Source organism: Calypte anna, chromosome 3, assembly GCF_003957555.1.
Source record: "Calypte anna isolate BGI_N300 chromosome 3, bCalAnn1_v1.p, whole genome shotgun sequence".
NCBI lineage: Eukaryota > Metazoa > Chordata > Aves > Apodiformes > Trochilidae > Calypte > Calypte anna.
In genome coordinates, this window is record NC_044246.1 from 6,639,047 (window position 1) to 6,652,510 (window position 13,464).

At 37.9% G+C, this 13,464-nt stretch overlaps 1 protein-coding gene across 1 annotated transcript in view; it reads right to left on the minus strand.

The window, feature by feature from the left end:
- Positions 1 to 13,464, minus strand: part of HEATR1 (HEAT repeat containing 1) — a 36,005-nt gene that overhangs the window by 18,231 nt on the left and 4,310 nt on the right. The window contains exons 6-22 of the mRNA XM_030448232.1: positions 13,297 to 13,437; positions 12,506 to 12,717; positions 11,372 to 11,505; positions 10,460 to 10,568; positions 10,013 to 10,123; positions 9,480 to 9,597; positions 8,156 to 8,263; positions 7,644 to 7,739; positions 6,581 to 6,669; positions 6,047 to 6,258; positions 5,748 to 5,869; positions 5,067 to 5,264; positions 4,083 to 4,266; positions 3,669 to 3,817; positions 1,779 to 1,971; positions 1,176 to 1,348; positions 646 to 813 (exon numbers count right to left, since the gene is read on the minus strand). Of these exons, the coding sequence (XP_030304092.1) occupies positions 646 to 813; positions 1,176 to 1,348; positions 1,779 to 1,971; positions 3,669 to 3,817; positions 4,083 to 4,266; positions 5,067 to 5,264; positions 5,748 to 5,869; positions 6,047 to 6,258; positions 6,581 to 6,669; positions 7,644 to 7,739; positions 8,156 to 8,263; positions 9,480 to 9,597; positions 10,013 to 10,123; positions 10,460 to 10,568; positions 11,372 to 11,505; positions 12,506 to 12,717; positions 13,297 to 13,437 (2,517 nt within the window). The remainder of the gene's footprint in view (positions 1 to 645; positions 814 to 1,175; positions 1,349 to 1,778; positions 1,972 to 3,668; positions 3,818 to 4,082; positions 4,267 to 5,066; positions 5,265 to 5,747; positions 5,870 to 6,046; positions 6,259 to 6,580; positions 6,670 to 7,643; positions 7,740 to 8,155; positions 8,264 to 9,479; positions 9,598 to 10,012; positions 10,124 to 10,459; positions 10,569 to 11,371; positions 11,506 to 12,505; positions 12,718 to 13,296; positions 13,438 to 13,464) is intronic.

Here is a 13,464-nt window from a genome sequence, read left to right on the forward strand (position 1 = left end):
CAGACATGGAGAATCCACTACTTCCCTGGGCAGCCCATTCCAATGGCTGATCACCCTCTCCAGAAAGAAATGCTTTCTCATCTCCAACCTAAACCTCCCCTGGCACAACTTGAGACCTTTTGTGCCCTCTTGTCTTGCTGAGAGTTGCCTGGGAAAAGAGCCCAACCCCCCCTGGCTCCAACCTCCTTTCAGGGAGTTGTAGAGAGTGATGAGGTCTCCTCTGAGCCACCTAAATTTTCTAATTTTACAGCACTTTCAAAATTATGAATACAGTAAATAAGAGGAGATTAATACAGAGAAGTAAAGTTGATAGTACTACTTAGTACCTTACAATTCCATGCAGAAAACCAATGTAATGCATGTCTTCTGGAAGAATCTTTTTCTGAAACAGTTTTTTTAGTAATATAAGGGAGTTTCCTTAGGAACTCCAGTGCAACATTCTGCAGCCCTTACACTCCTGAATGGGTCATGCAAATATTTTATGTTTGCTGCTTTGCAGCACTACTGCACATTATTAGAGCTGTCAACTTAATGTCTAATAGCCTAATACACTTTGAAGCTATTTGACAGCATTATTAGTAAATGAACTTGATTTCAGCATTCCAGTCAAGTGTGGAACCCATAAAACAGTAAGGAAGTCCTTACCTCACCATGGATTTCATGAAGAATTTTCATTAGGTTTCTGGCAATGTATGATGGAAAAATAGGGTTCTGCACAGAATCAAGTATGTTTTCCAAAGCTTCCAACATTTTTTTCTTCTGAGATTTCTGTTTTGGTTGTGTCTCAAGCTCCTCAAATAAAGTTCCCATAATCTGGTTCATTAACAAAAGTAAAAATTAAGTTCTTTCCCTGCAATAACAATTTCTTGAACTAATGTTTATTCAAAGTTTGCATAATAATGTGATCTAGACACAAACAGAACTCTTGATCTGTAAATAAACCACAAATTATTACCTCTTAGTAACTACCTTCTCAATTCTATGTAATAAATAATTAAATATCTTTATAGGAAAAAAAATTAAAATTAAAAAACTAAAAAGTCTGTCTACTATAGTATACAGAGAAAATTAATTTTCCCAGTTAACTTCATTTCTTATAGAGAAAATGGGAGGTCACAGCAGCAGACAAAATTTGTACATGTTAATTAACATGTACAAGTTATTAACAACAATACCTGTGTTATGTATGTAGGGTCAGATACAATCTCTTCTGCCTTTTGTTCCAAATGCTGAAGAACAGGATGGAACAGAGACTCTTTTACCCCTCTAAAGGAATGGAGGCAGTTGAGAGCAGCCCTTCGAACTTCACTCACTGGGCTACACAAGTTAATTAGCAAGGAGATCACCACTGCAAAAGGAGTGAGGGAAGGAAGGAGTAAAAGAGAAGAATAAAGAATCAAGTGAGTGGTCAAAATTTTCTGTGTCTGTCCTTAAAAAGGCATCAACATGAATTTGGAATTAAAATTCATCTCTTCCCACTATACACGTTTAAACTGTAACCCACTTCTCCAGCTCAGGAGAATGTTTAATGCTTGAAAGATCAGAAAAAAGTGGTTTCACCTACTTCTAACCTTGGGCTAGTAACTGCAGCACTGAATCAGCAAGAAAGAACTGCCTCAGCCTACTGCAACTGAATGTAAGTAACTATATATACACTCTTCATGATAGAAACCAGTAAAATTGCAGAAAATTTAAAAATACTGTCTTATGTATTTTTTTTTATTTTAAGTAATATATCTTAAGTCTTAAGATGAGAGATAGATACCCTTTTACTTTACCTGGAGATGATTTTGACAGCAGCTGTTTCTTTTTTTGGTTTGTCATTGATTCAAGCAGTGCATAGCCAATATACAGAGCTTGAGTCTGCAGCATTGCATTGACTTCATAGTTCAGCTGATTTGAAAGGTTATAACTGTAAGTCCATAAAATTGAAAGGAATTTGAAGAGACTCTCTGGATCTTTTAGATGCACCTTAAATGTAACAATAACAACAAAAATTAAAAAAAAAAAAAAACACCACAAAGAAATCCCCAACAACAACAACTAAAAAAACAACAAAAACCAATTTGTTCAACAACTTCAACTTATTTGGCAAACTGCTGCTTGCATCACCTGATAAATCACTTAAAGGAGTACACAGAAAGAGAACTGAGGAGTTTCTTTTCTTTCGAAAAGAAACAGTTACCAAGTAAAGGCTTTTGGATAAACAGTACTTAAGTGAACATACAAGTCCACTTTGCTTAAGAGCTACCTTAACAGATAACCTGTAGTGTATAGGTATGTAAATACAAGCTTTTTTTTAAGAAAGTCATAACAGACTTAAACCACATCTCTATGAGCATTTGTATAGTCTGTCCACTGTGCAAGAAAACTGTCATGTGTAAAACAAAGAACTCTTATTTCCTGTTTTGTGCAGCAGTAACTTTGTAAAACTTTGCTTTAGGAACTTTTAGCAAAGACAACTTCTGATTTTGAAGCAGTTACATTGTCTTCTAATTGTATCCCAAATCAATTTGAAGTTCTTGCTTACTACATTGTTTGGCAATAGCAAAACACTTTCTGTCTGCAAGATGTTCCCTGGAAACCTAAGTTTTTCTTCCATCAAACAGAAGAGACCACTCAACATCCTGCAGATTGCAGCTACCTTGCCAGAGCAAATGATTCAGTTTCCAGTATATTCTTGCCTGTTCTCTTTTCCACAACTCCACCAATGTTCAGGCTTTAATTATATTAACTTTTCTAGAGTGGGCAGAAATAACTGGCTTGTCCCTTTCAAATCAAATTAAGCACTCACAATTGGAGAGCAACAGTACTCCACAAATAAAAGAAGTAATTTATTACTGCAGCTGCTGCCTTTGCCAGGTCCTAGAACATTACTAACCCCATCCCACAAACCTTCTTTAGTCCCTACCTTCTCTTCTTCTCTGATATGACCTAGCTTGGTCAGCCAAAAATCCCGATGTAACATCCTTCCTTCTCTGCTGACAGCCTTTTACTAGCCAGGCACTGAACCAGTCTAATAGCTCAGTGTCAATAAACTCACTAGATCTTGCAATGACTGATATTTAGGCAAAGTTATATACAAGAATTAATAGCAGAAACAAGTTTTGTTATGGAACCATTGCTATTCTTTCATTCCTCTGTGTTTGTCATGTGCTGTTCTTGATGAAACATGATCAAATTGCACCTGTGGCTCGATACTAATTCCCTTATTCTCTTCACAAATCCGAAGAAGATTCAGATTTAGGAAGACTCTCTTCACAAAAATGTATGAGTCAATGCAGGTCAGAAAACCTGAGATGCTGGTATAAGGAAACATAATTTCAATTTTTTTTCATTTAAAAAACCAAAACATTTTGTAGACCAACAGTCTGCTTTGCTGCCAGGCAGGAGCAAAACTTGTATCTCCAACTTCATGCTCTTGACCTTGCCTTGCACATTGTTTTATGTTTTCACCTTTCCCTCAACATTTATTGTTGCTTTTATTTTAGCTTTCTATTGTTACCTTTCATTAGGATTAACTAATGAGCTGAATCTCAAGACTTAGATCTCAGTGCTAACACGCCACAAACAGCATTGAATGATCAGTGCTCAGTTTTCCTTTAAATTCTGTAACTGCATATTAGGTGATGACTAAAAACTGAGAGCAACAAATGCAAAAATAATACCTTGAGAAAAAGATTCATCAGTGCTCTGTACTGAACAGCATTGCTTCCCTCACTAGCTCCACAGACAAGCAGGTCAAACAGCCCCAAGAGGAGATGCAGGTAGTCTTGGCCATCTTGATTCAGAGATTCAGGATTCCACCAAGTTTCCTCTAAAAAATACAGGTTAGAAAAAAAAGAGGGGCTGCATATGGAACTCCTTCAGAAACCAAGAGAAAGTGGACATCTCTAGTTAAAAGACAACACATTTGGTTGATTTCATGTTCACAAATCAGTAATCTTTACAGATCTCAACAACAACAAAGGAAGGTTAGCAAAGCAAGGCTTGTGTGTTTCCAGCAATTTTTGGGGACAAAAAAAGTAACTTTCCTTCTTTCCTTCATTGATATAAAAGACAGTCAGAACCTTAACACCTACCTTTTGAAAAGGATGAAGGAGGTTTTAGGCCATTAATGAAATTTTTCAATAGTAACAGAAACATAGCTGACTCCTCTGCATGAACAGTTTGATCACTATTAAGCTTTTCTATATATGCAATTAACAAATCCTTAGATATCCAAGTTTCCTCTACTGCTTCAACTGACCAATTTAGAGGAGCTTCCTGTGAATGAAAATACATTTTAATGTATATTGCCACGATTGCATGCAACACAAGACAGACATTTATCACTAAAATTTATCAATATTTTATTTCCAACCTTATGAAGTGAATTACATTTCTGAATTTAAAGTTGCTTCTGCATTTTTAAACATATGGCAGCTCTTACTACCATAATTAATAATGTACAGAAGTGAGGTAACAGAAGAGTAAAATACCAGTCTTTCTAAAATATCTCTTCAAAGGGATAAGGAGTTATTTACAGCATTTTGTGGAGATTAAACTGAATCCTTTCATCTAGCTCTGTTCCAGGAGCACAATCCCTCTATTCCAGACATTTGTATATCTAAAAATTCCTCACTGGAACACTCTGAGGTTGGAATATCTAATTACCATGTGTGTGTGGGTGAGGGGGTGTGCACAGAGAAACACAGCCCTCCTCACACGGGATTCTTACACATGAAAAAAACCACTAACTGTTTCAAGAACAAAATAAATCCAGAAAACCCCAATGGGAAATACTCAGAAGAATACAGCAAAAAAACAAGGCAGCTGAGAGACACAGAAATAGTATGTGAACCTTGTGTTCCTGCCCTCTGATGAGGCATTAGAGTGGTAAAATAAAAGAGCAACTATTAATGGGAGCTTCTAGTACTCTTGTCACAAGTGTGGTTTTGATCTGGAAAGAAATGAAAGTGGGATTTTCAGTCCTTCTCAAAGTTTCTGAACTTCTTGTTCTCCAGTAAAAAAAAAAAACCTACTTCTACATTACAAAGAAAATGTCCAAACTTTTTGCATCTTACCTCTGCAGGATCACAGGCTCTGAGATATTTTATTTTTTTATCCAAGAAATGGAAGACTCTGATAGTCACTGGAAAATAACTTTCCTTCCTCTGTGTATTGCAGCAGCACTGAACAAGCACTGAACCAATGATATGAGTAGTTACTCTCTGTCTCACACTCTCAGACTCTGTTTCTGCAACGAGTATCAGATCTTCAACCTTGGAAAGAGGAGTGGGGGAAAAACAACACGAGGTCTGTAAGACAGTGGGGCTTCACTATGGACTTTGCACTGTGTTTCATTTGCATGTTCAGTTAAATCCTTGTTACATTCTACCATCAGTAACAAGTTACTGTGTGCTGTAATGGTTCTCTTTGGAACCTGGGAATGTACAAGCATCTGTTTCTATGAAGTACCCAGAAGTATAACTGCTTATTCTTTAGAATTTTTTTTCAAGACATTAAAAATTACTGCAATTTACTTACACTAATCATCTGTCCAAATAGGTACAAAAAAATGGTTTATCTGGATTGTATTGGAATTTGTTATTTTACATATATATATATATTTGCCTAGCAACTTGATGATAGCATACTAATGCTATGAGAAACACATACAAATTCTTCTAGGTCAAATTTGTTCTACTGCAGTGACCACCTGGAAAGTAAGATTCCCTAGGGTTGGGTTAAGAAGGTACACATACCATTTTCAATAGTAAGGAAGGTTCCCCTGAAGTCATGTTTTTGGAAAGCAGCTGGATCATTTTCTTGTTGGCCTCTCCAATCAGCTCTGCAGACTTGCTGGATTTAATTGCCTCTTCAAGAGCTATTCCAAGGAAAAAAACCAAAATCAGACAATATAGGTAAATAAATCCTCCTGATGGCTCAATGGCTTGCTGATGACAGCCAGACTCCCTCAGTAAGTGTTTAGGTTCCATAGGGAGGATGTCCTAAATTGTCACAATTTAAAAAAAAATCAAATTAGTTACAACTAATGCTTTACCTTTTGGCCAGCCTTTCAGTAAAGGGTGTAAGGAGCAGAGATCAGATTCTGACAGACAAATGGCCATTTTCCAGTCTGAAGATTTTGAATTCTCATTAGTGATTACCATAAAAGGCAACAACTGCATTACTGCTTCATCCAGAAGTTCTTTTTTCTCTTTCAAAATCTCCTCTTTGACTAAAATTTTTACTGCTCGTTCCAGAACCTTGTACCTGGAAGAGAACAAGTAGTGTTGAAAACCCACTGCTCAATCTACCAGCAACATTTCTTTGATTTGTTCTCCATCTGTCACAGCAAGTTTCTGAATTCAAACAGCAGTGAGATCAAGTAAGAAATTAATTGGAAATGGTATGTGAACAATTGGAAGATTTCTCCTGTAACTCATCAGAGATATAGCATAACAAAAAGTATTTGAAGTTACAAAGTTTTTCAAGTATTCTTTATAGTTACTTTTAAAAAATGTAATTTATAGAGACACAAAATTTAATTTATACAGACATTTATATAGCACACTGAAAAAAGGCACAAACATACCACTTTCCATCCTTTGAAAGATCAGCTCTCTGGAAGATGTTCAAAAGACTGGATACTACTACTTCTGGATTGACTTGCTTCCTGAAAGTCTAAAAAAGTAATAAAGAAAATGAAATTAAGGTATAATGAAATACAAAATAACTTACCATATCATAAAGGAAAAATCTATCTCCTATTTCAAGTGGAAACAAGGATCAAATATCACTGAGAGCATTCCTATAGAGGATGACTGTCAGGGTAAACAGGAGTTACAAGGCTGACCAGCGTGCCCTCTTGATATGCTAAAGTATAGGGAATTTACCAAGTGTAGAAATGTTTGGTAAATATTATAAACAATATGCAAACCATTTCATAATTAAACAAGCATTGCTTTTACTTTACATAACACCTGCATGGAAAAAAAATGTAAGTCACATTAACAGAAGATATTAAATAAGCACTCATGTGCTTCTGTTCTCATTTTTTGGTGACTGAGGATGAATGAACACACAAGACCAACTGCTAATAATATTTTCCACTACTACGAGTTGAAGCAATATAGAAAGCCTGTTACTCTAGCTGGAAACAATCAGTACAAGATACCAGAGCCCTGTCCAGTAAACCTGAGCTGGAGTTCAGGGCTTTGCCACTATCAACTGACCAAATGACTCTCATGGAAAAACTCTACTGAGCACTTCTCACTAGGGTAATGACTTGTCCCTGCACCACTTTCCATCCAAAAGGCAGATAACATGACTTGTGCTGTTAGAGAAATACATGCAGGGTAAGCAGGAAGCACACTGCAAATAATATTCAAAGGCTGTAGTAAGCTTTAGTACCTAGATGAAAAGAAAATCAATAAATTCAGGCTAACTGCAAATGCTTTGGGAAAGATCAGGAAGCAGAAACTTGGAGGGGGTGGAATTGTCCTGCAGTAAACGCAAGCCTCCTAAATTTGTGCTGCTTTATCCCATTAAGGAACAAAAGCTGCATGCTAAGGGCATTTACAGTGAATATATTTCAGACACACATATTAAAGACCTGGTAAAATCTCACCTGACATATCCAAAGATACACAACTTACCTCCAAAGAGCTGAGAGCAGACATTACAACATCCCTGCTGTCATCCTTGAGCCGACCAAAAATTGCTTCTTCTATGAAAGACTGATCAAAGCCTTCCTACAGAAAGAAAGTGAAAAAAGAGCTAAAAAGGATAAAAAAGCATTTGCTGGTAGCACAGCTTACAGGCTTTTAATAAAATCTCTGAATCCTAGCACAAGGAAAATAGTAATGTCATCTAAATTAAAGCTGATGGGGTGACTAACTTCCAACAACAAAAGAAAAAAACCAAAACAAAGTATCCACTAACTTAAATTTTATTCTACAAACAGCTTAATAAAAAAGAATTACATCAAGACTTCAGAACATGGAAAAATGACAACAGGAGTCTACTGAAAACACCAGGAAAAATAGTGAGGATGACGTATGAATAGTTTAACATACCACTTGTCTGCAACTGATCTGTTTGGCAAACAGTTTTTTCAAGACATTATATGTTAAGTCAGCTCTGTAAGTGGGAGATTCAGGACACAAACCTTTGATGTTTCAATAACATCTTTCAAATGCTGAAGAGCTAGGACCCGCACAGCTGGCTGAGGATGATTCAAACTAAGCAGAAGGGAGGTATCAGAGTCTTCCAGAAACTGAAATACAGATTTCAGAGTGACTCACTGCATGTTAAAAATACTCTTAAGTATATATAAGGATAACAGGAAAAGTTCTTCCAGCAGTTTTTTGTACCAGAAGAAAACCTGCGTAATTAAGACCAAAAAACCCCATCAATTATGGAGCAATAATGTTGTATAACTGTTTCAAATTTGGTCCTCTTCACTTTGGCAAACAGTTTTTAGAATACAGCTCAAAAAGTACAGTAAGCCACAGACACCTTTTGTGTCCTAGAAAAGCACTACACTTATCTAAGGATTCTGAGAAAGCTCTGGTGACAATGTCAGTGTGACAGAGCACAGAGAGAAACTGCTAAAAAGGCATCTCTGCCAGTCCAAATGAGTGCACTTATCTCAGGAACCTTAAAGGCTAGAAGGGAGTCATATGCCTTTGTTCTGCATACCTCTTTTCTTGTTAATCCTCTCACTATTCTGTCACAGAATCTCTGCCTTGGTTAAATCAGCACAAAAATGCATAAAGCACTCCTTTATGTAGTTGATCATATTTTCCTAGGTGCTTTAATTAATTGCAAACAACAGCCACAATACTTAACCATCTCTTAATAATAAATTTCTTGGACAGATCTGGTGCACTCGTGGTTATTCTGTGTTAGGCTGAGTTTCAACTGCTCTTCAGAAATGGCTCAGGAAGGACTCTGTAGTCACTCTAATCTTCTGTGTGACTGCAAACATTCATAAAAATCAGTGCACAAAAAGGACTGAGCCACCTTCTCTCAAGAGTGATAACTGTCACCTTTCCCAAAACAGACACTTGTAACAGTGATATCATCTTGTAAGTAAGAAGAGGCCTAGCTGGGCATCACCATTTTGACACTATCAGCCAGTACAGTGTATGTAATGGCCATGCTCCTAAGGAGAAAAAATTATTGATAGCAACTGAAGCAGGTGGAAAAGTATGAATTTAACCTAAAAAACCCACCCCAAACTGCTCATATAAACACAAACCTGAAAGATCCAATAGCTTTTGTTTTTACACAGTTTTGATCAAGTCCCCCCTCCGTCCCACCCTCAAATCACATTAAAGTTTTGGGGTTAGGTTTTTGAGGGTTTTTTGGTGAGAATGATAGAGACTTTGTTTTGAAAGAAGACAAGAAAGCAGAACTTTACCAAAATATCCACCTTCTGACAGTACAACCAGATAAGAGCTAGAATCACAAACTGAGCTTCTACCTACCTTATATTTGCCACAGCTTAATGACAGAGAAATAAATTGGTGAAAAAGAGTTTGGTCAGCCTCATCTGTACAGTCTTCCAGATGCTTCTCCAGCACAGAGTCTAAGGCTTTAGGGTACCTGCCAACAGACAGATTCTCAAGATTTTCCACATAGCATTATAGAAGAACTAGAATTTACTGGAGCAATACAGGGAAATACAAGGAAGCAGAATGCACATGCACTGATCTCAACCAGCTATCTGAAGTAGCTTTGCAAAGGCAATCAACCATTATGTCTGAAGGCAAATGAACAATAAGCAGACCAAGTAAATAATGAGCAGAAAAGTTCATGGTACACAGCAAACAGCTGGACAAAGCCAGTTAGTCTGTGCCCATGTGCTACAGTGATAACAAAGTATTTAAGGACATATCAGTAAAATCAAATTTGGACAAGGATTAGGAGTCATTTATTTATACTGTATTTCTTTGCCAAGATCATAGCTGAAAGCACCACTCTACAGACTGTGGGTCTGTCATAGAAAAATGGAACTTACTTTATCTCCAGAAGTCTGATAAGAGGAAGCATCTTTTGATTGAGTGTAGCCATTTGGGTGGGATTAGATTCCATCTCTGTACCACAGGAGATAAACTCTTCAAGAAACTTTCTAAAATTACAAATAAAAGAAAAAGGCACTTTTTTTTTGGACAGTACAGTTTCCATTCATGTTATAAAGCACACTGCTAAACAGGGTAGGAGGAATCTGCATTACTTATTGCAAGGACAGATTTGCTCCTTGCCTAAAGTTTCACTCTCCCACAAGTGCTCCCTCAAGTGCTACAAGCACATCTCTTCTTGATTACCAAATGTTTGAGTATCAAAATCCAGGTTTGGACTTGAATTATGAACTCACAAAAACATAGAATACTAATGCCATAGTCAGGAATTAGCTGTTATTAAACCAGAAATTACTGCAGAAAAAAAATAACTGAAGTCAACTCACGAAGCCAACAGGTGATCCAAATCCTTTTCCAGTGGTATGGTCTGAATAATAGCTTCAAGATGTTGGATGTAAATCTGATTCTCAGCCTCCTCAGCTCCTTCTTGTTCCTCTAAGGACAACACATAATCATAAAAAATGAACAATAGTTTGATATTAAACCCCTACTGAAAACAGTTAATAGCTTGGGCAGACACCATCTGGTGAACCAAGCACACAACTTGAGGACCTTAATATTCATTGATACTGGCACTGACCCTCCCTGAGCTGCTAGCAGTGTTTTGTACCAACACCATTAAAATGCCAAAGGCTGTGTTGCTATCACTAAATTCAAGTATGCTTTGGAATGTTCCAAACCTGCTACCACAACCTGTGCCAGCAACTCCACATGGCATTCCATGGTGTGAATCTGGACCTTCCCAACATAAGAGCTTCCCCAGTCATGATTCAGCAGTTACAAGTCCACAGTACAAACAGAATTACTAGTGCAGACACGGGCTATCACTGCATGCCAGTCAGCCTTTCTGTCCCAGAGAGGTCCCAGGCACATTTAATTCATCAGGTAAACATGGATCTCCACTACTTAAACTACATACAGAGTACAGGTAATCTACGTAAAAACTATTTTGCTGTACTTTAATAAACCTCTAAGAGCCAGAAATTCCACACATCAAAATCAGGTTCCTGCTGAAATACTGCAAATCAATATCTAAATCAAATTGATGGATATAGCAATGCCTAAAATAGACTCCTCTGTAGGGTCTGGAAAAACAAAAACCAACACACATTAAAGTCTTCAGATGTATTAGCACAGTTTTCATGGCAGAAGCACCTAAAATTACACAGCTGTAACAGTGACCACAGCCATCTGTCCTTAAGACTTAACACAACTGTACAAAATGTATCCTGACTTACCCATGTCACTTCTCATGACAGTGCAAACAAGGTGAGGCAACAGGTAACGCAGAAGGGGAGAGACATCATAGCTTGCTGAAAGGCCTTGCAGAAGTGTTACCAGCTCTGGAGTTTTGCACAGATAGTGAAATGGCCTGCACAACGGGACAGGGAAATAAGAAAAGAATGGATGGTCATCTGGGTTACCAACACTTTCAAACCATGCAGACTCCTAAGGATTCAATTTTCAGCACCAGGTAACAGCTTCGTTGTAAATAAATGCTGAAAGGATTCAAAGGATTCCACTTTCTTATGGTCAGAATTTTTGGGCACATTTAAAATCCAACAAGCAAACAGGGCACTGCCAGTCATATTGAACACAGCTGCTGCAATGGCACAGTGAACGTGCTGTTTTTGCAAAGTTGGTAGTACAAGAAAAAATACTCCTATTGACTGCACACAGAGACATCCTCACATTCCAAGGAGTGTCACCTATTACCCAGCAACAGCAAAAAGACTGAGAAATAACAGAGCTCAGTGACAGGTGATGTTCAAGGAGAGCAGAAACAGTGTCTCTTGCTAGCAGAAAAAATCTCTCCTCCTGCTAACAGAACAGAGCTCTTATCTTGTCTCCTTTTATACCCACCTGCCTGGATGCTGCATAATGCAGCAGCATGCCCCTCCTTAGATCCCAAACTTGAGTCTTTTAACCCATTTGCCTCTTCTTTGACTGTCAAGCATCTGGAAGGTAGCTGCTGTACTTACCCAGCAAAGATTTACTGTTGGAATACCCATGCTAACCTCTCTGCCAGTAAGCAAACTCCCTGTGCACCCAGGAGTTCCACCACAATGTTCAGTGCAGGTGAACAGCACTAACTCTACCAGGGCAGACTGATGGGAATGACAAGCAATACTTCCAGAAAAATACCTGGCTTCTGGGACCAAATAAGTGGTGGAATAGAAGCATTTACACTTCAGGTGGCTACCCAGTGAAAGGCTAGAACATGTTTTTCCCAAGCTATTTAAATAACCTTACATTTGCACTACCATTATTATGCTGGTTTCTCTTCCAGAATTCCCACTTTCAGGTAAACCTTTCACTGGCAGAGCTTTTAAAAAGTGGAAAAAAATCACCCTAAATTCACGTAGACTTACTTTTTCCCCAGTTTGTCTCCTTTCTGAGTTTGCAGAAGTAGGTTCAAGCACGCCAACCCATCCCTGACTAGTGAGGGCACTTTAGATAAATTCTTGCTTATCTGTAACATCAAGGAATGCACCAAGGAAGTCTCCACTGTGACTTTTACTGTAATCTGGCAGATTATCATGTATGTTGCTGCTCTGTAATCCTGGATAGAGGATTTCAAGCCCTAGAAAAAGACACAGGTGAATTTGTAACACACACATGCACAGAAAAAAAAAAAAAGAAAAAGTGTAAATTAACATAAAAATAATTTTAATTTTGACATCCATGGAATTACACCATCATCTTCTCCATCTTTTAAGGGATCTATAAAGTCATCTTCCAAGAAGAAAAAGCTGTCATGCAGGGTGCATGCATACAGAATTCATATTCATTAACTGCTGCTCTGTTCATTAGCAGAACAACAATCCTGGAGGAAAGAGGATGTTACAGCAGGCTGCCCACTCTGACTCCATTTCCTTGCTGTTTAACATGATAAATCTCTAAGGCAAAGAGGTTCTTTATAACTGTATTTTCTTTCAGCTCCATTCCACACAGCAGAGGAAACAGAACCCTCAGAAGTGTTCATCTAAGGTGTGAGCAAACATTATGATTCATGAACCTTCATCTCACTGATGCTGCAAGGCAGGCTAAGTGTAGGTGGATATATTTCAGAGAGAATGTCTCTCAAGTGTTACCTGCAGATGCATGTCTGTGGAGCACAGTACAGTTACTCACTCGGGAAGTAACATAAAGCTTCACATACCTTTTGGATGTAAGGGAGCAGCATAGAGACTATAGTGTCTGTTATCTTCTCTGCAGCTCCAAGAGCTGATACAACAGTGGAGGCATAAAACACAAGAAGAACTCTCAACTGAGCTGAGTTGCCAGGACACTCTGAAAAGACCTGGACCACACAAAAATTGTTCAGACA